At 58.8% G+C, this 20963-nt stretch overlaps 1 protein-coding gene across 3 annotated transcripts; it reads left to right on the top strand.

The window, feature by feature from the left end:
- Positions 1–1432: 1432 nt before the first annotated feature.
- On the top strand, positions 1433–16004 carry SSC5D (scavenger receptor cysteine rich family member with 5 domains). Of its 3 annotated transcripts, none has more exons than XM_029073028.1 (13): positions 1433–1588; positions 2027–2053; positions 2417–2725; positions 3292–3405; positions 4110–4211; positions 4512–4820; positions 5755–6072; positions 6890–7150; positions 7891–8208; positions 8513–9007; positions 9515–9829; positions 11437–11610; positions 13913–16004. In XM_029073028.1, exons 1-13 carry the CDS (start codon positions 1564–1566, stop codon positions 15871–15873), a joined length of 4728 nt encoding a protein of 1575 aa, XP_028928861.1. In that variant the 5' UTR covers positions 1433–1563; the 3' UTR covers positions 15874–16004. The 3 variants fall into 3 exon arrangements, with proteins under 3 accessions (XP_028928861.1, XP_028928860.1, XP_028928862.1); XM_029073027.1 differs by having other exon boundaries at positions 4098–4211; XM_029073029.1 differs by lacking the exon at positions 7891–8208 and having other exon boundaries at positions 4098–4211.
- The last annotated feature ends 4959 nt before the right edge of the window (positions 16005–20963 follow it).

Here is a 20963-nt window from a genome sequence, read left to right as displayed (position 1 = left end):
GTGAAGCTGGGATTAGAACCCGTGACCTCCTGACTCCCAGGCGCGGGGTCTAGATCAGACCCAATCCTTGTCCCGTCCCCCCCCCCCCCCCCCCCCCGGGGCTCCCGGTCTAGGGAGAACGGGTATTCCAGCCCCGCTTTACGGCCGAGGAAACAGAGGCCCGGTGAAGTGAAGTGCCTTGCCCAAGATCACACAGCAGGCAAGTGACCGAACCAGGACTAGAACCCCCCTCTCCCGACTCCCAGGCCTCTTTCCGCTCGGCCGTGCTACTCCTTGTCTACCCTCCCCGGGTCCCCGCTCAGCTTCCGCCCCCTCCAGATTCCTTAGCCGTGTGTGCGTGCTTTCTGTATTAATAAAGGGTGAAACACCTGTAGTGCCTCGGCTGGTGGAAGAGGAGGCACCTCTCGGGCCGGGGCCGTGACGGGCCGGCGGGGGCCCGGGGACGGACACGACCAGCCTCCCTCCGCCGGAGGAACGGCGGGGCCCGACTCTTCGCGCCCCAGAGTCGACTCGGAGGACTTGGCTCAACCAAGCGGGACGCGGTGCCGGGGGCCCTCGCCCCTCCAGCCGCCCCTGTAATGAAGGGATGGCCGAGGGGCCGGCGGCCGGTGGCGGGGGGAGCGGCCTGAGGTTTCGTCGTCGTCCTCCTCCTCTCCTGCCCGGGGTTGAGCCGTCCGCGGGGAGGGGTTAATAGGGTAAGCAGGCCGGATGAGCTCATGGGGGCCAGGAGTCTTGCTCGCTGCCAGCCCCGCTGACTCATGTTCCCGTTACCCGGTTTTTCCACCAGCCACATGTGCTGCCGGCTCAGAGCCTGGGGCTGCCCCTCCCTCTCCCCTACCCCCCACGACCCCCATCTCCGAGGGAGGGAGAGAAGGGGTGGCCTCGCGGACCGCGATCCCCTTCGGCCTTTCCTCCCGGCACGCCGGCCCAAGCAGAGCAGGAGTCCCATCTGCGTCCAGAGCTCCTCGTGGGGAGATGGACCTTTCGGCGTCCACCGCCCCCGCCGGCTGCGGCGTCACCGAGCCGGCCCGGTTGTCACGGCGTCTAAGTCCCCACCGTCCGTCCATCCGTCCGTCCTTCTTCCTCCCCTCCGGTCACTCGGAACCCAAAAGAGAGGGCCCGTCAGTCCGGGGTCACTGCCCTTCACGTTCGAGGATGTTTATCCGGTTCCCTCGTCCCATCCCCACCCTTCAGCCTTCTCGAGTCCGGTCAGCGGCTCTGCCGCTCGGCGGGGGGTGGGGGCCGAGAGGCTGGAATGCGGGGATGGCGTCTGGGCGTACGTGTGGGTGTTTGCTGGAGCTGAGTTTTGGACACCCTTCCTCTGCTCCCGCCAGCGCCTTCGCAGCCCGCCCTCCCGTCCTCCCCCCACCCCCGCCGCCTCCTTCCCTTTCTATTCCCTGCCGCCGCCGCCGCCTCCGCCACCGCTTGTCTTTTTCTTCTTGGTGGAGTGTCTCCCCGCCCCCGCCCTCCCCGGGAAGGGTGACTGCTCCTCGGCCTCGGTGGCCTCCCTCTCCTGCTCCCCACTTGTCCCAGGAGTCAGCTGTCCCCCAACCCCCTGGTACCATGCGCATCCTTGCCTGCCTCCTTGGTGAGTGACCAGAACCCAGGCATTAGCTCCCCCACCCCCATTTCTCTTTTCCAGGGCTCATTCGCCTCCCCCCACGCCCCCCTGTCCTTATCTCCCCCGTAGAATCCAGGTTTCCCCACCCTAGTCTCACTCCCCTCCGGGGGAAGGGTCAGGCCGTTGTCCCCCACCCCTCGCCATCTCCCTATTTCTCACCCCCCACCCCATCACCACTTCCCTCCCTTGGGATCTAACCGCCCACCCCTTCTGACCTGCCGTGCTCCCTCCGTCCAGGGGTGGAAGGCCGGGTCCCAGGCACCCGGGGGCCGGGCCGGGCCGGCGTCGGGGTCGAGGGCCGGGGCCGGGCTGCGGGGATGAAAGGTCAACCACCGTGGCTCGGTCAATCCCCGTCGACTAACCGACTCCCCCTGCACCCTGCCGTCCCCCCGGTGTCTTTTGCAGCTGCCCTCCTGGGGATTCACTGTGCGGGTAAGTCCTACCCCGCTGCCCTCCCAACCTCCGAGAGGAGGGCCGCTAAGGTCCCCGGCCGGGCCCTGTGGGCGCCTGGGTGGTAGCCCCAAGCTATTCTCCCTCCCTCCCTCCCTCCCCCAGGGTTATCGGTGCCCCGCCTTCACCCCCCCCACCCCCCAAACCTCCGGCTCCCCTCTCATAGGCCCCACTCGCTTCCCAGCCCTCAGCTTCGTCCCGCCCTCCCCTCCCCGTTCCCACCTCCCTCAGGGACCCAGGAGCCCTGCCCTCATGGCTTCCCCTCCGGGCCCCTCCCGCCATGGTCTCCCAGCCGAGGGTGGTGGTCTCTCACCGCTTCCCCCCCTCCCCCGGGGCCCCCCTCAGAGCGCCTGCGCCTGTCGTCCGGCCCCCACGGGTGCGCGGGGCGGCTGGAGGTCTGGCACGGGGGCCGCTGGGGCACGGTGTGCGACGACGGCTGGGACCTGCGGGACGCGGCGGTGGCCTGCCGGGAGCTGGGCTGCGGCGGGGCCCTGGCCGCCCCGGGGGGCGCCTTCTTCGGGGAGGGGGCCGGCCCGGTCTGGCTGAGCGAGCTGGCCTGCCGCGGGGCCGAGGACCGGCTGTCCCTGTGCCCCCACCGCGGCTGGAAACCCCACGTCTGCTCCCACGAGGAAGACGCTGGCGTCGTCTGTGTGGGTGAGACCCCTCGCCTCCCACTCGCCCTCTGCCCCCCGCCCCGGTCCGTCCCCGCCTCCTTCGGGAACTCTGGCCCCGACCGGTCCCCGGTCCCTACGGCCTGTGCCTCTCGGGGACCGGGCATCCTACCCCCCACCCCAGTCTCTTCCACGCTGCCCCGGCCTGCCCGATCAGTCAATCAATCCATCCATCGGTGGTATTCACTGAGCGCTTACTGTGTGCGGAGCACTCTACTAAGCACTCGGGAGAGGTCACTACAGCAGAGTTGGTAGATACGTTCCCTGCCCGCGAGGAGTTTACAGTCTAGACGGGGAGACAAAATCGAACGTGGATATGGCCGAGGGTGGGGTCAATATCGAGTGCTTAAAGGGGTCGGATCCAAATGCAAAGACGATGCAGGAGGGAGAGGGAGGAGGGGACGGGAGGGCTTAGCGGGGGAAGGTCTCTTGGAGAAGCTGTGATTTCAGTAAGATCCCTGGCTCCTTCCCAGAGCTGGGCGTCTCCACGGTCCCTGGGCTGCTCACCCGAGCCAACCCAGCCGGCCTCCGCTCTCCCCGTCCCCCCAGGCCATCGAGCTGCAAGTTCCCGAGTTGACCCCGACCCCCCTCAAGCTGGGGGCCTGTGGCCGGGGCTCCTGGGAAGACTCAACCCGGGACCCGAGGCCACGCCCACACCCCACGGTGAGCCCCCACGCCTCTCCCCGCGGCCCTCTGCCCCTCTGTCCCTCACCCCTCCTCTCCCTCCCCATCCCGGTGGTCACCCCTTCATCTCCCAGAGAAGCAGTGTAACCTAGCTGGAAGAGCACAGGCCCCGGAGTCGGGCGACTGGGCTTCTAATCTTGGCCCTGCCACTTGCCTGCTGGGTGACCTTGGGCCGGTCTCTTAATACAGTAATAATAATGGTACTTATTAAGCACTTAGTATGTGCCAAGCACTGTTCTAAACTGTAGGGTAGGTACAAGTTAATCGCGTTGGACTCAGTCCCTGTCCCACGTGGGGCTCATGCTCTAAATCCCCATTTGACAGATGAGGTAACTGAGGCCCAGAGAAGTGAAGCGACTGGTCCAAGGTCTCAAAGCAGTCATGGGGCGGAGCAGCGATTAGAACCCGGGTCCTTCTGATTCCCAGGCCCGTGCTCTATCCGCTGAGCCACGCTGCTTCTCACCAGCCGTGCTGCTTCTTGACATCTCTGGGCCTCAGTTTCCACATCAGTCAAATGGGGATACAATCCCCGTTCTCCCTCTCCCTTAGTCTGTGAGCTCTGTGGGGGGCAGGGACTGTGCCCGATCTGCAGATGGTACGGCGCTTAGTACGGCGCTCGGCACTAAGTACCGAACGAGTACCACAGTGAATGAATTGATTAACGACCTCAGCTCCCCATCCAGCGGGCACCCCCAACAGCAGCCTCCACAGGAAGGGCCTCCGGCCAGGGAAGCCCCCCAAGCCCAACCGAAAGGCGCTGGCCGCCACCGACGCCCCCCAAGAGGGTAAGTGGCACGGCCCGTTTCTTTTGAAGTGTCCATCTCCCCCGTTCCTGCCTCATCCCGCGGGCCCCTGAGCCTTCCCTCCCTGGCTCCCACTCCTCTCCCGGGACCCAGATTCTCCTCTCTCTCTGGCCTTCCACCCGAAGGCAACTGAGGCAGCCGCCCCCAGCCCCCCCAGCCCTCGGCTCTCGCTCCCAGCTCCCACCCTCTTCAGGGATGCCCCCCACGTGCGCCCCCTGCAAGCCTCAGTTTCTGTCGGTGGTCATCCCAGTGCCCCTCCCGACCTCTGTCCGTCCCCCTCAGAGCGCCTGCGCCTGTCGTCCGGCCCCCACGGGTGCGCGGGGCGGCTGGAGGTCTGGCACGCGGGCCGCTGGGGCACGGTGTGCGACGACGGCTGGGACCTGCGGGACGCGGCGGTGGCCTGCCGGGAGCTGGGCTGCGGGCGGGCGCTGACCGCCCCGGGGGCGGCCCGGTTCGGGGAGGGAGCCGGCCCGGTCTGGATGGACGACGTGGGCTGTGGCGGAGAGGAACCGGCGCTTCGCGACTGCCCTCGCAGCCCCTGGGGACGCAGCAACTGCGACCACAGCGAGGATGCTGGCGTGGTCTGTGCCGGTGAGTCCGGCGGGGAGGGAGCCCGCTGCCCGTGCCCACCCACCCGCCTTCCCTCCCTCTGTCAACCCTTCCGGCTCATCATCCTCCTCCGCCTCCTGCTCCCCTCAGCCCCGCCTCCTCCCTCACCCCAGATGCTCTCCCGTTTCCAGACATCCCAACTATCTCCCCCAAACTTCCCCATATCGTACCATATGGCCCCCATCCATCATTTCCTTTCCCGAGGCTCCCATGAGACTCCTCCCCTCCGGTGCTTCCAAGCGGCTCTGCTCCCTGCCCCTAAAAGCCCCTCCAGCTTTCCCTGCTATCTACAACCCCCCTGTGACCTCTGCCCCTCTCCCCTGCCTCGACCTCCAAATCCGCTCCCTAAATCTGTCTCTAGACCCTCCGCTCTCCTGCGTCCCGCTTGTCCACCGGGCAAGAAAGCGGAGCCGAAGTGGGTGCAGGGAAGGGGAGAGGAGACGGAGGCCCAGGCTGGAGGACGGAGGGGCGTGAAAGGCAGCGGAGGAGGGGGCGGTGGGCTAAGAGGTGGGTGCAGAGGTGTCAGTCAGTCAGCCAGTTGTATTTATCGAGCGCTCACTGTGTGCAGGGCACCGTACTAAGCGCTTGAGAGAATACAATAGAACAGACCTATTCCCAGCCCACAACGAGCTTACGGTCTAGAGGGGGGAGACGGACGTTCATATAAATACAGAAATGACAGATTTGAACTTAAGTGCTGTGGGGCTGGGAGGGGGTTTGAATAAAGGGCGCAAGCCGGGGACACGCAGAGGGGAACGAGAGAAGTGGGAAGGAGGGCTTAGTCAGGGAAGGCCTCTTGGAGGAGACGGGCCTTCAGTAAGACTTCGAAGGGAGTTGGCTCGCCCCGCGGACGGCCAGATGGGGCGGCCGAGCTGAGCCCGGCTCCCCACAACCTCTCAACTCTGTCCTCCACGAGGTCCCGCTCCCCGCCTGCGCCTGTCGTCCGGCCCCCACGGGTGCGCGGGGCGGCTGGAGGTCTGGCACGGGGGCCGCTGGGGCACGGTGTGCGACGACGGCTGGGACCTGCGGGACGCGGCGGTGGCCTGCCGGGAGCTGGGCTGCGGCGGGGCCCTGGCCGCCCCGGGGGGCGCCTTCTTCGGGGAGGGGGCCGGGCCCATCCTGTTGGACGACCTGCGCTGCCGCGGCAACGAGACGGGCCTGCGGCTCTGCCCTTCCCGACCCTGGGGCCAGCACGACTGCCACCACCGGGAGGACGCCGGCCTGGTCTGCGACGGTGAGACAGCTGGGCCGGGGACGGGACCGGACCGGGAGGGACAGGACGGGACGGGAGGGACCGGGGATCCCTAGAAGGATGGCGAGCTGGGGCACGGGAGGTGGCGAAGGCCGCCGGGGGCGGCGGCTGACGGGCAACGCAAACCGAGGATCCTTTGCGTTGCCCGTCAGCCGCCGCCCCCGGCGGCCTTCGCCACCTCCCGTGCCCCAGAAGCCGAAGCAGAAGCCGAAGGGAAGGCCGTAGAAGCAGTGTGGGCTAGTGGATAGAGCACGGGCCTGGAAGTCAGAAGGACCTGGCTTCTAATCCTGCCTCTGCCACTTTTTTGCCCTGTGACCTTAGGCAAGTCACTTCACTTCTCTGTGTCTCAGTTACCTCCTCTGTAAAATGGAGATTGAGACTCTGAGCCCCATGTGGGACAGGGACCGTATCCAACCTGAGTAACCTGTATCTACCGCAGCGCTTAGTACAGTGCCTGGCACATAGTAAGGACTTAACAAATTCCATAAAAATAAAAAACAGAGGGGAGAGGCGGGGAGGAGAGGGAAGTTGAGGGGAGGAGCAGAGGGAGGAGTCAAGGGGAGGCATGGGGCAGACGGCTGAAGAGGATTTGGCTCCGTGGGTGGTGAGTTACAGAAGAACGGAAATGTTGCAAGTGAGAGAAACGTCTTGGGACCCTTGACCAGTTGGAGGCCTTGGGAGGGAGTTTGGAGTTGGGAGAGGGATGGAAGGAGGCAGATAGACGGGGAGAGGGAGGAAGGGAGGGAAGAAGAGGGAGACGAGCCGGCCGAACGCCTTGGGATCTCCCTCCCCACAACAGGGCTCCCCCTCAGCTTCAGCGCCCCGGCGCCTCCCCCGGGCAGCGGTCCCCATCTGCCTGGGACGGCGACGACCAAGACGCCGCCTCTAACGGGGACCCCTCGCACACCTGGGGATGCCGGCAAGAAACGGGGAGATTCCCTCCCATCTGCTTCCCCAACCCTGCCCCGCGTGGAGGCCCCCCTGGTCTCTGAGGGGAGACGGGGAGATGTCCTCCCCACAGTTTCACCCATGGACCCCCAAGAACCAGGACGTGGCGAGGGTAAGCCCCCGTCTCTTCAGAAAAATGGTATCTGCCCCCGCCTCCTGACGACCTCCGAGACCCCGGATCGGATCCGGAGGTCCTGTCCTCTTTGCTCTTTGGAATAACAGTGTTGGTATTTAGATCTCAGAGGCCCCATCGCTCCTGTCCCCATGGCTCCTGTCCCCGGGCCACCCCGAGGTCCCCCCAGCAGCCCTCCTCATACCCCCCAGCCCATTCTGAGCTCTCCCCCAACACTCCTTTTTCATTCAATTGTGTTTATCAAGCATTACTGTGTGCAGAGCACTGCACTCGAGAGTACAATGCAACAATAATCAAATTCCCAACGAGTTCACAGTCTAGAGGGGGAGACCAACCCCAATGTAAATAAATGACAGATGTGTACATAAGTGCTGTGGGGCTGGGAGCGGGGGATGAATAAAGGGAGCAAGACAGGGTGACACAGAAGGGAGTGGGAGAAGAGGGAAGGAGGGCTTAGTCAAGGCAGACCACTTGGGAGGAGATGGCTTTCAATAAAGCTTTGAAGAAAGGGAGTCATTGTAGGATTTGAGGAGGGAGGGCCGTCCCAGCACTTCCCCCCAGGTCCTCCATGCTCTCCTCCTCTGTGCCCCCCCGTAGCCCTCCCTCAGGTCCCCCCCAGCCTTCCCCGAGGTCCCCCCATCCCTGCTGAGCAAAGCGAACAGTTTGGTTCTCTTTCCGGCTGGGAACCCCCGGGTTTCCCCCTCCAACCCCCACCTCAGAACCGTTCCGGCTGCGACTGGTATCCGGGCCGGGCCCATGCGCGGGACGGCTGGAGATCTGGCACGGGGGCCGCTGGGGGACAGTGTGTGACGACGGCTGGGACCCCCGAGATGCGGCGGTGGTCTGCCGGGAGCTGGGCTGCGGGGGGCCCCTGATCCCCGGCCCTGACGCCGGCCGCTACGGCTGGGGCTCGGGCCCTATCTGGCTGGATGAGGTTGGCTGCCAGGGGACTGAAACCACGCTGGCCTCCTGCCCAGCGGCCCCCTGGGGAAGGCACAACTGCGCCCACAATGAAGACGTGGGGGTCATCTGCGCAGGTGATCCCCCTCGGACCCCGGGTCCGGGGCTGGGGGGAGGTTGGTGGGGACCCTAGAGGAGGGAGAGAAAAGACTGCCCCCCTCACCCCCATCCCCAGATCCAGGGTTCCGTGGAGGGTACCGGGGGTTACCTCACAGGGGAAAGAAGGTAGTTCATTGGTCAGTGGGGCTCTGGGCTGGGGGGACAGTGGCCCGGGGAGGACTCAGAAAGTAGAAGAAGGTGATAAAATGGAGGGTCGTTGGGCTGGGTCCTACAGAACGGACAAAGAGCCCCCTTTTCTCCCCCCGCCATCCCCGGTTACAGGGGCGCCGGAATCCAATTCCCTCCCGGACATATTAAGCTGGAGCTGGGCGACCAAGCTGGGAGAAGGGGATGCTTGGTCCACCAGGAAATGGATGACCGAGACCCCCAGGGGATTGCCCACCAAGACCACCGGCCTACTAACCACCAAGCCGCCCAGAACACTGGGCTCTGGGACTCCTAAGGAGACGACCACAAGGATGCCGGGAAAACAAACCTCTAAGTTTCCCCGAAAATGGGGCCCCAAAACCACTCGGAAACCGACCACGAAGAGCCCTGAGAAACTGACCACTGTGAGCCCTAGGGAATGGGCCACTCAGGCGCCTAAGGAACTACCCCCCACGACCCCCAAAACCTCCGAAACCTCTCAAGAGCCAGCCCATTCCCCAACTGTAGCCGCGAGCACTTTAGGGGAGACAGGAGCCCAGCCAACCTTCACAACTAGCGACCTTCCAGTTGGGCCCCACTCGGGAAGCGACCCGGAAACAGAAGGATCAGGTAAGAATGGGAGACGGGGGTGTAGGGGAGCACCATCGAGGGCACAGAGAGCGAGGGGCAGAGTCATGGGGTCGATGCCCATCGATCAGTCAGCGGTATTTATTGTAGCAGCTGTTAAGCGCTTACTATGTGCTAGGCACCGTTCCAAGCGCCGGGGCGAATACAGGCCAGTCGGGGTGGGTGGTGTGCAGAGCACTGTGCTAAGTACTTCAGAGAGTACGCTACAGTAGAGTTGGCAGACAGGATCCCTACCCTCCAGGAGCTTGCGTTCTATGGGGGGAGATGGACGGTAAAATCAACTACAGCCAGAAGAAGCGGCAGAGTATATGGAAATGGACTTATGCGCCTTGGGGGTTGGGAAGGGGTGAACATCAAAGTACTTAGGTGGCTACGCCATGCGGAAGGGACGGTGAATAGGGTGGGGAAATGGGAGATTAGTCAGGGAAGGCTTCCTGGAGGAGATGGGTCTTTAGTAGGACACCCCCCCCACCCCCCACCTGCCTCCAGGTCAATTCCGCTTGCGACTGGCTGACGGACCGGAGCCCTGCGCCGGGAGACTAGAGGTCTGGTACGGGGGGAGCTGGGGCACGGTGTGCGACGACGGCTGGGACCCCCGGGACGCGGCCGTGGCCTGCCGGGAGCTGGGCTGCGGGGGGCTTCGGCCCCGAGTGGGGAAGACCTACTACGGCTCTGGGGCCGGGCCCATCTGGTTGGACGACGTCAGTTGCTCCGGGCGCGAAGCCTCCCTGGCCGACTGTCCGGCGCCTCCCTGGGGGGAGCACAACTGTGACCACGAGGAAGACGTTGGGCTCACGTGCACAGGTACCGGCGGGCAGGAGACGGTGGCGAGCGGGAAATGTAAGGCCGGTGTGGGCAGGGATTGTCTCTCTCTATTGCCGAATGGTACTTTCCAAGCGCTTAGTACAGTGCTCTGCACTCGGTAAGCGCTCAGTAAATACGATTGAATGAATGAATGAGTGAAATAGGGGGATCCGGCCTCTGGTCTCGGCTCGGGAGGAGCAAGAGGCGTTGGGAAGATACAAGGGCTTTGGACGCCGGGTCGGGGGAAAGAGAAGCAGCGTGGCATAGTGAATAGAGCACGGGCCTGGGAGTCAGAAGATCATGGGTTCTAATCCCGGCTCCACCACTTGTCTGCTGTGTGACCTCGGGCAAGTCACTTCACTTCTCTGGGCCCCAGATACCTCATCTGGAAAACGAGGGTTGAGACTGTGAGCTCCATCGCTAAATCCTGTCGGTCGCACCTTCACGACATAGCTAAAATCCGTTCTTTCCTCTCCATCCAAACTGTTGCCACGTTAATATAATCACTCATCCAACCCGCCTGGATGACTGCATCAGCCTCCTTGCTGACCTCACAAGCCTATGGTCTCTCCCCACTCCAGTCCATACTCCACTCCGCTGCCCGGATCACTTTTCTACAGAAACGTTCAGGATGTGTCACTCCCCCTCCTCAAAAAACTCCAGTGTTTGCCCATCCACTGCCGCATCACACAAAAGCTCCTCACTATTGGCTTTAAAGCCCTCCACCGCTCTGCATCGCTCTGACTTGCTCCCTTTGCTCTTCCCCACTCCCTCCCAGCCCCATAGCACTTACGTTCATATCCATAATTTTATTTATTTGTACTGATGTCTGTCTCCCCTACTCTAGACTGTAAGCTCATTGTGGGCAGGGAATGTCACTGTTTATTGTTGTTTTGTATTCTCCCAAGCGCTTAGTACAGTGCTCTGCACACAGTGTGCACTCAATAAATATGATTCATTCATTCAGTCATATTTATTGAGCACTTAGTGTGCAAAGCACTGTGCTAAGTGCTTGGGGGAGTACAGCATAACAACAGACACATTCTTGCCCACAACGAGCTCACAGTCTAGAGGGGGAGACAGACATTGATATAAATAAATAGATAGATAAATAAATACATTACAGATCTATACAGGTTGAATGAATGAATGAATGGGGCAGAGACTGTGTCCAACCCGATTTGTCTGTGACCACCCCAGCGCTTAGTACAGGTCCTGGCACATAGTAAGCACTTAACATATACCATAATTACTATAATTATCATTATTATTATTAAAGGGCAAGGGCTTATGGGTCCCACCTGAAAGGGGTTAGGGCTTCCGGGGAGGAGCCGGGGCTGGGGTGTCCGGGCTTCACTCCAGGGGGTCAGAGGGTTGGGAGGCCGTCCTGGGGAGGAAAGGGGGGCCGAGGAATCCTCGAGCTCGGGGGCGGCTGGGGGGTCAGGGGCCTCTGGATTCTGCTCTGGGAGAGTTTGGTGGTGGGAGGTGGGGAGGGGACGAGCCTCTGGGATCTTCTTAAAGCAGAGGGAGACTGGGCTGCTGCGGAATCCACTCCGACCGGGAGCAGAAGGCTTGCGAACCCCCTCCCCCTTCAATCTCTCTCCCAGGGAATACAGATTATGATTCCATTTCTTGGGAGTGGAACCCCGCTTCTGAAAAGGAACTGCCCAAGAAGACCCCCAAAGCAGGGACCCCAGACTCCCTGCCTGAAGAGACAAGCAAAGCCACTCCAGCCCCACGGACCCAGCCGTGGACGGGCCGGGAGCGAGGCCAAGATCCAGGTAGGAGCTTGGGGGAGAGGAGGAGGCGGCTGAGAGTTGAGAGGTGGAATCAGGGAGCTATCTTCATTGAAAATTGGAATGGAGAACACAAATTATTACTTAAAACCTTAGCAACAGCAACCCTCTTGTAATATATTTAGCCAGGGCTCATAGAACTTCCAGGAACAGGTCACAATGGGCCCGGACTCATTGCGATAACCAAGCAAAGAGCCTCAGAGACCTTAATTTCACAGCCGGGTGACCAAGAGATCATATGATAACAATGAGGGAGAGTTCTGGAGTCCCTACGATAACAGCTCAGTGTCGAGAGCAGAGGCTTGGGAGTAGGAGGTCGTGGGTTCTAGTCCCAGCTCTACCACTTGTCAGCTATGTGACTTTGGGCAAGTCACTTAACTTCTCTGTCCCTCAATTACCTCATCTGTGAAATGGAGATTAAGGCTGTGATGCCCACGTGGGGTGATCTGATTACCTTGTATCTACCCCAGCGCTTAAAACATTGCTTGGCACATAGTAAGTGCTTAACAAATACCATCATCATCATTATTATTATTATAATGCAACGGGCCAAAAGCAAACCCTACAATAGCAGACTTGTATGGGTACAGTCAGGAGATGTTAATGGCTTCAAAACTCAATTTACACCCACTTTTGTTCAAAGAGCGGGGGGGTGAGAATCAGAAGACCTGGGACCTCATCCTGGCTCCGCCTCTTGCCTGCTGCAACACTTTGGGCAAGCCACTTATCCTCTCTATGCCTCAGTTTCTTCATCTGTAAAATGGGGATTCAATGCCTGTCTCTCCATCCAGCCGCTTAGACTGTGAGCCTCATGTGGGAAAGGGACTGTGTCTGACCTGATTAACTTATATCTACCCCCGCACTTAGAGAACAGAGGGGGCTCACTGTGGGCAGGCAATGTATCTCTTATACTGTTCAACTGTACTCTCCCAAGTCCTTAATACAGTGTTCTGCTCGTAGTCAGCACTCAATAAATATGATTGATTGATTGAAACCAGTACAGGACCCAGAGACACTCTAACACAGCAGAATCATCTCAGAAAATCCTGTCTGTGCATACTGTTAGTAATTGTGGTATTTGTTAGCGCTGTGCTAAGCACTGGGGTAGATCGTCTGGATACAGTCCTTGCACATATGGGTTCCACAGTCTAAGAAGGAGGGAAAACAGGTATTTAATCCTGATATTTCAGAGGAGGAATCTGAGCCACAGAAAAGTTAAGTGACTTGCTCAAGGTCACCCTGCGGGCAAGTGGCAGAGCCGGTATGAGAACCCAGATCTCCTGACGCGATAAGCTTGTGCTCCTACCACTAGGCCACATTGCTTCTTCTTCAGGGAGCTGATTGGTTAGATGACTGTCTCGCTTGTTTCCTTTTCGGGGGCGGGGGAGGTCGCTCCATCCTCCCTTCTCTGTCGGTCAGTCAGTCGGTGGTATTTATTGAACGCTTACTGAGTACAGAGCACCCGCTAAGCACTTGGGAGAGGACATTTCAGTTGACTTGGTAGGCATGACCCCAGCCCTCAAGGAGCTTACAGTCTAGCCGGGGAGACAGATATCAAAATAAATTACACATAAGGGAAAAAGCAAAGATGAAGGATACTTGGACAGGAGCCCTCCCTCCTCCCTCCTGCCAAGCAGTCGATAAACACTTCCTGAGCCCCTTCAGGGTATGTAGTCTGGTGTATTCCAAGCCCTGGGGGTGGCAGGGTGGTGGTGAGGGGGATCAACGGTTTGTTTTCTGCCCATCACCCAACTTGTACCTTTGTGCCTCACGTTTTCCCTCTCTGCCTTTTTATCTGTGGGTCTCTGGGTCTCTCTCCTTGTCCCTTTCCGTCTCTGGGTCCCTCTCCTTGGCTCTGCCCTGCCCCCTCTCCTCCCCGCCCTCCGCCCCCCACCATGTTCTTCCCCCCCTCTCTCCCGTTCTCCTCTGCCCGGTCTGCACAGTTGGGCAGCGGTGATGCTGAACATGAGAGGGCGCTCCGGGCTCAGCTCAGGCCGCTGCCCGGCCCCTGGGGGAGGGTGACCGGCCACTGGGAGAGTGACCGGCTGCAGGGCACCACTAGCTCCGGACTCTGCTCTGCCGCCTGAATCTGGGTTTGCAACGAGGATTGATAGGCGGGTGGGGAGCTTGGCCTCCTTGGTCTCCCCCTCATCCCCCTCCCCTCACCCCCCTCCTGGTCCTCCAGTGGTTTCCTCAAGCAAGTGGGAATCGATGGGGGAAGGGGTCTGGAGGAGGGCATAAGAGGAGGCTCCTCGAGACTGATCGGGTCCCCTTTTCCTCCCCCCAGGCATCCACTCCCACCTGGAGGGTCCGCGGCCGTCCAGCCCGCGGGGAGCCGGTTCTCCCGCTTCACCTACGAGGAGCCCCAAACCCACTGGGACCCCAGGCCGTGCCCCCGACCCTGACCGTTCCTCTGGGCCGTTACCTGCCCCGGTGACCACTGGCTCTCCCCCGGCCCTTTGGCTGGCCCCTCATTCTTCCCCAAACCCGCCACTCACCCCTGACCTCACCTCGGCCCCGGCGCCAACCCCTGACCGCACCACGTCGCCAACACCGACCCTTGACCACTCTACATCCCCAGCACCGACCCCTGACCTCACCTTAGCCCCAACGTCGACCCCTGACCTCACCACATCACCGATCCCTGACCTCACCACATCCCCGTCGCCGACCCCTGACCTCACCACATCCCCTTCAGCGGCCCCTGACCTCACCACATCCCCCTCACCGACCCCTGACCTCACCACATCCCCCTCACCGACCCCTGACCTCACCACATCCCCCTCACCGACCCCTGACCTCACCACATCCCCCTCACCGACCCCTGACCTCACCACATCCCCCTCACCGACCTCTGACCGCACCACATCCCCATCACCGACCCCTGATCCCACTACATCCCCCTCACCGACCCCTGATCCCACTACATCCCCCTCCCCGACCCCTGAGCTCACCACATCCCCCTCACCGACCCCGGCCCTCACCACGTCCCCCTCACCGACCCCTGCCCTCACCACGTCCCCCTCACCGACCCCTGACCTCACCACATCCCCCGCTCCAACCTCTGACCTCTCCACATCTCCAGCTCCGACCGCCGACCCCACCACATCCCCAGCTCCGACTCTTAACTTCACCACCTCACCGGCTCTGACCCCTGACGTCACCTCGGCCTCAGCGCTAACCCCAGACCTCACCACATCCCCAGTGCCAGCTCCTAACCTCACCTCGGCCTCAGAACCAAACCCTGCCCTCACCTCATCCCCAGCACCGACCCCTGACCTCACCTCGGCCCCAGCGCCGGCCCCTGAATTTATCACGGCCTCAGAGCCGAACCCTAAGCTTGTCCGAAGCCCCGAATCGAGTCTCGGCCTGACCACAACCCCGAAGCTGACTCCTAACTCGCACGCGACCCAGGAACCGACACCTGTCTTCACCGTGTCTTCTGATCTGAACTTTGACCCCATGAAGGCATCCAGCCCGACTACGACACCGGAACTGACTCCTGATATGGCCCCAATCCCAGAGTTGACACCGGACCTCCCCACGCTCCCAGACGTTCCCTCTGATTTCACCGTGACCCGCGTGTCGGAGTTGACCCAGGACTCTCTCTCATCTCCCGAGCCAACCCCTGTCCCTGAGCCAGATCCCGGGCTGATGACTGACCCCTTCTCCGTCCCCCGACTCATCCCTGTTCTGTCCACCCAGCCGTCTGGTGGGATCCCGACACCTGACCCCTCTGTGGCTTCACCTCCAACCCTCGGTTCCCCCACGATCTCTGACCCCTCCGGGATGCCATCGGCCACCCCCGGTCATCACGCCGCAACCGCTCAGGTGACCTCTGACCCCGGGGCCTGTGTAGCGACCCCCGTGAAGGTCATGGCCTGTGAGCCCCCAGCGCTGATAGAACTAGTGAGGGCCGTGAAGGGGGTGGGCATGCAACTGGGCATCTTGGCCCAGGCCGTCCAGAAGAACCAGGGTGACCTGAAGGCCCTGTACACGGGCTTGGGGAAGCTGAATGGGGCACTCCAGGGGCTGGGGCACCTGGGAGAAGTTGCGAAGGGCCTTGAGGACCTGGGAGAAGCCACAAAAGGCCTGGAGCAGCTAGGGAAAGTGGTGAGGAAGCTGAGCCAAATGGGAGAAGCCGTGAAGGAGCAGGCCGAGATCCCCCGGACCACCCCCGACACTCTCTTCCCCTCGTCCAACTCCCTGGAGGAGGAGGAAGAGCGTCCCCTGAGGGGTGATGTGTGAGATCCCACCTCCCTGCTCAGCTCTTCCAACCCGGAATGTACCAGAATATGTGCCCTGGGTGAAGAAGGGAGCTATAAACTGTCCCTCTGTACTCCTGTGCAAAAGAAATAAAAGCAAAGCATCGCTGAGAAGCGAGTTTCTATTGTTTCCTGGGTAAAATGCCGGATGTCTAGGATCAGGCAAGAGCATTGGTACTTATGGGGGGCTCTGTCCCTCCCCTCACAATGCCTGAAGCACAACCCTCTACGAACCTACTTTCGGCAGGGATGGTGGGAGAAAATCTCTCCGTCTCCACGGCCTCGGGAGGAAAGTGGAAATTTCTCAGCTGCCTCTTTCCCTCCGGTGATGGCCGCTGAGTTATTGTCGGGAGTTTCCCCCTTTAGACTTTAAACTCTTTACGGGCAGGGAATGTGTCTGCTAATTCTGTTGGGTAGTGCTCTCCCAAGCGCTTCGTACACTGTTTTGCACTTAGTAAATGCTCGGTAAATGCGATTGATTGACTGAGTTTCCGGCACCCATGTGAAGCGGTCCAGAGGAGCCAGTTCTGGTGTCTGGGTGGCCTCAGTTGCCGCCAGCCTCTGGCCACGGCTTCACAGCTCAGGTGCTGACAGCGTCCTGGACTGGTGGGCCCGTCCGGCTACTCTGTTCCTGTCCGGGAAGAGCCTCTCCGGCGAGGGCGGGCCGGTGGCTGGAGCAGGTGACGGGGAACGGCAACGGCGATGCGGGAGGAATGCTGAGAGTCATTTGGTAAGTCCCTCCCCACACCGCAGTATCCCTGTCCCTTTCTCCTCTCCCACTATCTTTCTTCTCAATCGATGGTATACGTTGAGCGTTTATACCGTGAACAGAACACTGAACTAAGCACTCGGGATTGTACGATACAACAGAGTCGGTAGACGCAGTCCCTGCCCACAAGCGGCTTTCCGTCTACGGGGGGAGACGGGCATTAAAATAAATTGCAGATAAGGGAAATTAGTAGAGAATACGAATATTTACATAAATGCTGTGGGGCTGGAGAGAGTATCGATGTGCTTAAGTGGGCAGAATGAGGGAAAGCCCCTTGGAGGAGAGGGGATTTTGAGAGGGTTTTTCCCTTATTTCTCTCCATTTCTCCTTCCATCTTTCCCTCTAACCTTCTCTCCCTCCCTCTTTCAAGTCCCCAGTGATGTGTGTCCTATCTCCCCTTCTTTGTTTGAAGCCATGCCCCCACTCTGCTTGGAATCTCAGGGGGTCTGGTCACTTTGTAACTTGATGGTGGGGCGGCGGGAAGGGTACGGTGACCTGGAATTCCCTCAAAGGCTAGAGCTGAAGAGAAGCAGCGTGGCCTAGTGGCAAGAGCACGGGTTTGGGAGTCAGAGGTCATGGGTTCTAATTCCGGCTCGGCCACTTATCTGCTGTGTGACCTTGGTCAAGTCACTTAGCTTCTCTGTGCCTCAGTTACCTCATCTGTAAAATGGGGATTGAGACTGTGAGCCCCACTTGGGACAACCTGATCACCTTGTATCTACCCCAGCACTTAGAACAGTGTTTAGCACATAGTAAGCATTTAACAAATACCATAATTTCATAATATCATCATTATTCTATTTTCATCGGCTGTTCCAAGATTAGTCCCCCGGGGACTCTGCACATAATAGACATTCAATAAATCCTGATGTTGATGAAAATAACAATTTTAATATCTGTTAAGTACTTACTGTGTGCCAAGAACTGTTCTTAGCACTGGGGTAGATACAAGATAATCGGGTCCTAAATGGGGCTCCTGGTTTAAGTAGGAGGGAGAGCAAGTATTGACTCCCCCTTTTGCAGATGAGGGAACCGAGGCCCAGAGAAGTAAGGTGACTTGCCCAAGGTCACACAATAGGCAAGTGGCAGAGCCAGGATTAGAATCCAGGTCCTGTGACTCCCAGGCCAAGGATCTTTCCTCTAGACCGGACAGATCTGGGAGGGGGAGGAGGAGGTGGAGAAGGGGAGGGAAAGCAGAGGGGTCAGGGTCAGTACAACGCAATGGGCAGCCAAGTTCTTCACCGTGCAGCCGTCTCCAATTCCTGCCCTTCCAGTCTCCCACAACTGCTGAAATCAATCCTTTGATGGTATTTATTGAGCACAGACTATGTGCAGAGCACTAAGCGCTTAATGCGGAAAGCATTTAGATACTTGTTTTGCTGAAATTACTTTGATAAATGGGCAGTAAGTCAGGACATCGGAAGGTCTTCCGTGCCTCCTGCAGAAATACTCTGAAAAATCCGGCAGAGATTCTTCAATTTTAGTGCAGACTCTCACAGTCGGGGCACGGATATTGTAGTTTTGAGCTTTCAGAGGACTCAAGTGTGATTTAAAAGAAAATAAAATCAGTGGCGCAAGTGGTCGGCGAGAGACAGGGTCTGTTTGAGACTGAGATGTTGTTGGTGAGCCTATCCATGGTACTGGAGGCTCCTCTAGGCTGTAAGCTCATTACTTAGTCAATCATATTTGCTGAGTGCTTACTGTGTGCAGAGCACTGTACTAAGCACTTGGGAGAGTACAAAATAATATGAAAGACGCATTTCCTGCCCACAACAAGCTTACAGTCTAGAAGAGGAGACAGACGTTAATCGAAATAAATACATCTCGTTGCGGACAGGGAGCGGGATTACCAATTCTATTATACTGTACTCTCCCAAGTGCTTAGTGCAGTGCGCCGCACACAGTTAGTTCTCAATAAATACTATTGATTGATGGGTTGAAACTCAGTCCTTGATCGATTGAAACTCAGTCCTGAGGCCTCCCGGCTCAGAGGAATCAACTGTGGTGCTCGGTACCTTCCTTTACCCCACTTACAATCTCCCATCCCTGTCCTCTGGGTTTCCACTCAATGAGTGGGCAAGCAACGAGGGCTTCAGCAATTAATGATATTTATTGAGCGCTTACTGTGTGCTGAGCTCTGTACTAAGTGCTTGGGTGAGTACAACACATTTAGTGGACAGGTTCCCTGCTCCCACTTTTCTTCCATTCTCTTCTACGTCGTCTGATTTGCTCCCTTTATTCATCCCCTTTCCCAGTGGACAGCACTTATGTCCCTATCCATAATTTATTTATGTATATAATAATAATATAATAATAATGGTATTTGTTAAGTGCTATGTTATCTGTATATATTAATTAGTGTCAGTCTCCCTCTCCAGACTGTAATCTCGTTGTGGGCAGGGAATTTGTCTGTTATATTGTTGTATGGTACTCTCCCAAGCGCTTAGTACAGAGCGTGGCACACAGTAAGTGCTCAGTGTGATTGACTGATCACAAGGCGCTTAGAGTCTACAGTGGGAGACGGACCTTAAGGTAGAATACGAAGAGAGGATGTAGTATCAATCAGTACTACTTATTCATTCATTCAATTGTATTTATTGAGCACTTACTATATGCAGAACACTGTACTAAGCGCTTGGAAAAGTACAGTCCAGCAGAGTTGATGGATGCAAACCCTGCTCAAAAGGAGCTTATAGTCAATAGGGAGAGACAGACATTAAAATAAGTCACAAATAGGGGAAAGAGTATCAATAGCATTTAATGAGTGAGTAGTATTTGCAGAGCACTGTACTAAACGCTTGGGAAAGAATAATACAGCAGAGTGGATTGGATGCCACCCCTGTTCAAAAGGAGTTTATAATCTACAGGGGAAGACAGATGTTAAAATAAATTTGAATCAGGGAAGTAGTCTCGATCCGTGGTATTTATTGAGCACTTCCTGGGTGCAGAGCAATGTACCAACTGCTTGGGAACCCAGCTCCTTCTGATTCCCTAGCCCATGCTCTATCTATTAGGCCACGCTGCTTCTCAAGGATTTACTCTCTCTTTCCTCTAGGCAAATGTGTAGGAATTGAACACGTGCGTCACTGGACAAGCGAGTGGAAAGTTGGTGAGTAACAAAATCGGCGGGTGTAAAATGGGTGGAGCCCCCGGAGATCCTGCCACACACTTCCCCCGGGGCCTCATTCCGCTTCCGTTGGACCCGGGAAACTGGGGCCTGAGAACGTTTTCCCGTCACCCAACCCTCCCAGGGCCGGTCGGTCGTCAGCACGAGCCGGGCAGAATGCAACCCTGTGACATCACGGGCGTCCGAGCCAAGCCCCGGCCCTGGACATGGAGGATCGTGGGCCGGACCCCGAGGGTCATCTGGGACCTCACCCAATGGCCTGAGTGCCCGCAGAGGGTGGGGTGGGGGTGGGGGACCGGTTCCAAAGGGGAGGGAAAGAAACAGGTGGGAAGGCGAGAGGGACGGAAGAGTTTGGGGGAGTGACAGATGGAAGAGAGATGAGGAGAGATAGGCGAAGCAGCGCGCGGCCTAATGGAAGGAGCCCGGGCCTGGGAGCCGGAGAACCCCGATTCTCATCCCAGATCTGCCACTCGCTTGCTGTGTGTCGTTGGGCAAATCCCTTCACTTCTCTGAACCTCCGTTTCCTCACCGGTAAAATGAGGGATTCAATAGCTGTTCTCCCTCCTATTTTGACTGTGAGCCCCGTGCGGGACGGGGACTGCGTCTCATCTGATGATCTCATCTCTACCCCGGTGCTTGGTGCTTGGCACATAGCGCTAAACAAATACCACGATTATTAGTACACTCAAAGGGAGAGGTAGAGATAAAAGAAAGAGAGAAGAGATTGAGGGAGGCCATGAACCTGGACAGCATCTCCTCTCCCGACACTCTTGTCTCTGTTGCGGCCACTGCTGAGTTACAAATGGCCCAACAGAATAGGGGAGGGAGAGACCCTTGTTCTGGGAAGGGTCAGGTTGGGCGTGGTTGAGCTTCTCAGCCCCGGGTCCATCAGACCCTTTTCTGATGGGGGAAGCAGCGTGGCCTAGTGGATAGAGCCTGGGCCTGGGAGTCGGAGGACCTGGGTTCTAATTCCGGCTCTGGTACTTGCCTGCCGTGTGACCTAGAGTCGATATCTATCTACTCTATCGTACCTCCCCGAGTGCTTAGGACAGTGCTCTGCACACAGTAAGAGCTCAATAAATACCCCGGATCGACTCCCCAGCCCATCCACCTTCACGTCCTGCCTCCATGACCCTGCTGGGACATCAGCCTTGGGGAGGAGAGTCTTCCCTTGACT

This window comes from Ornithorhynchus anatinus, chromosome 10 (assembly GCF_004115215.2).
Source record: "Ornithorhynchus anatinus isolate Pmale09 chromosome 10, mOrnAna1.pri.v4, whole genome shotgun sequence".
Lineage (NCBI taxonomy): Eukaryota > Metazoa > Chordata > Mammalia > Monotremata > Ornithorhynchidae > Ornithorhynchus > Ornithorhynchus anatinus.
The sequence above is the reverse complement of the archived record's forward strand: the minus strand, read 5'-3'. Positions and strand labels throughout refer to the sequence as shown.

Excerpts from the sequence above, each read along its gene's own strand:
- SSC5D (XM_029073027.1), top strand. The coding sequence starts at position 1,564 with ATGCGCATCCTTGCCTGCCTCCTTG. Across the intron at positions 2,054-2,416 it reads CCTGGGGATTCACTGTGCGG|AGCGCCTGCGCCTGTCGTCC; the intron begins GTAAGTCCTACC and ends GGCCCCCCTCAG. Across the intron at positions 7,151-7,890 it reads AGAACCAGGACGTGGCGAGG|AACCGTTCCGGCTGCGACTG; the intron begins GTAAGCCCCCGT and ends CCCCCACCTCAG.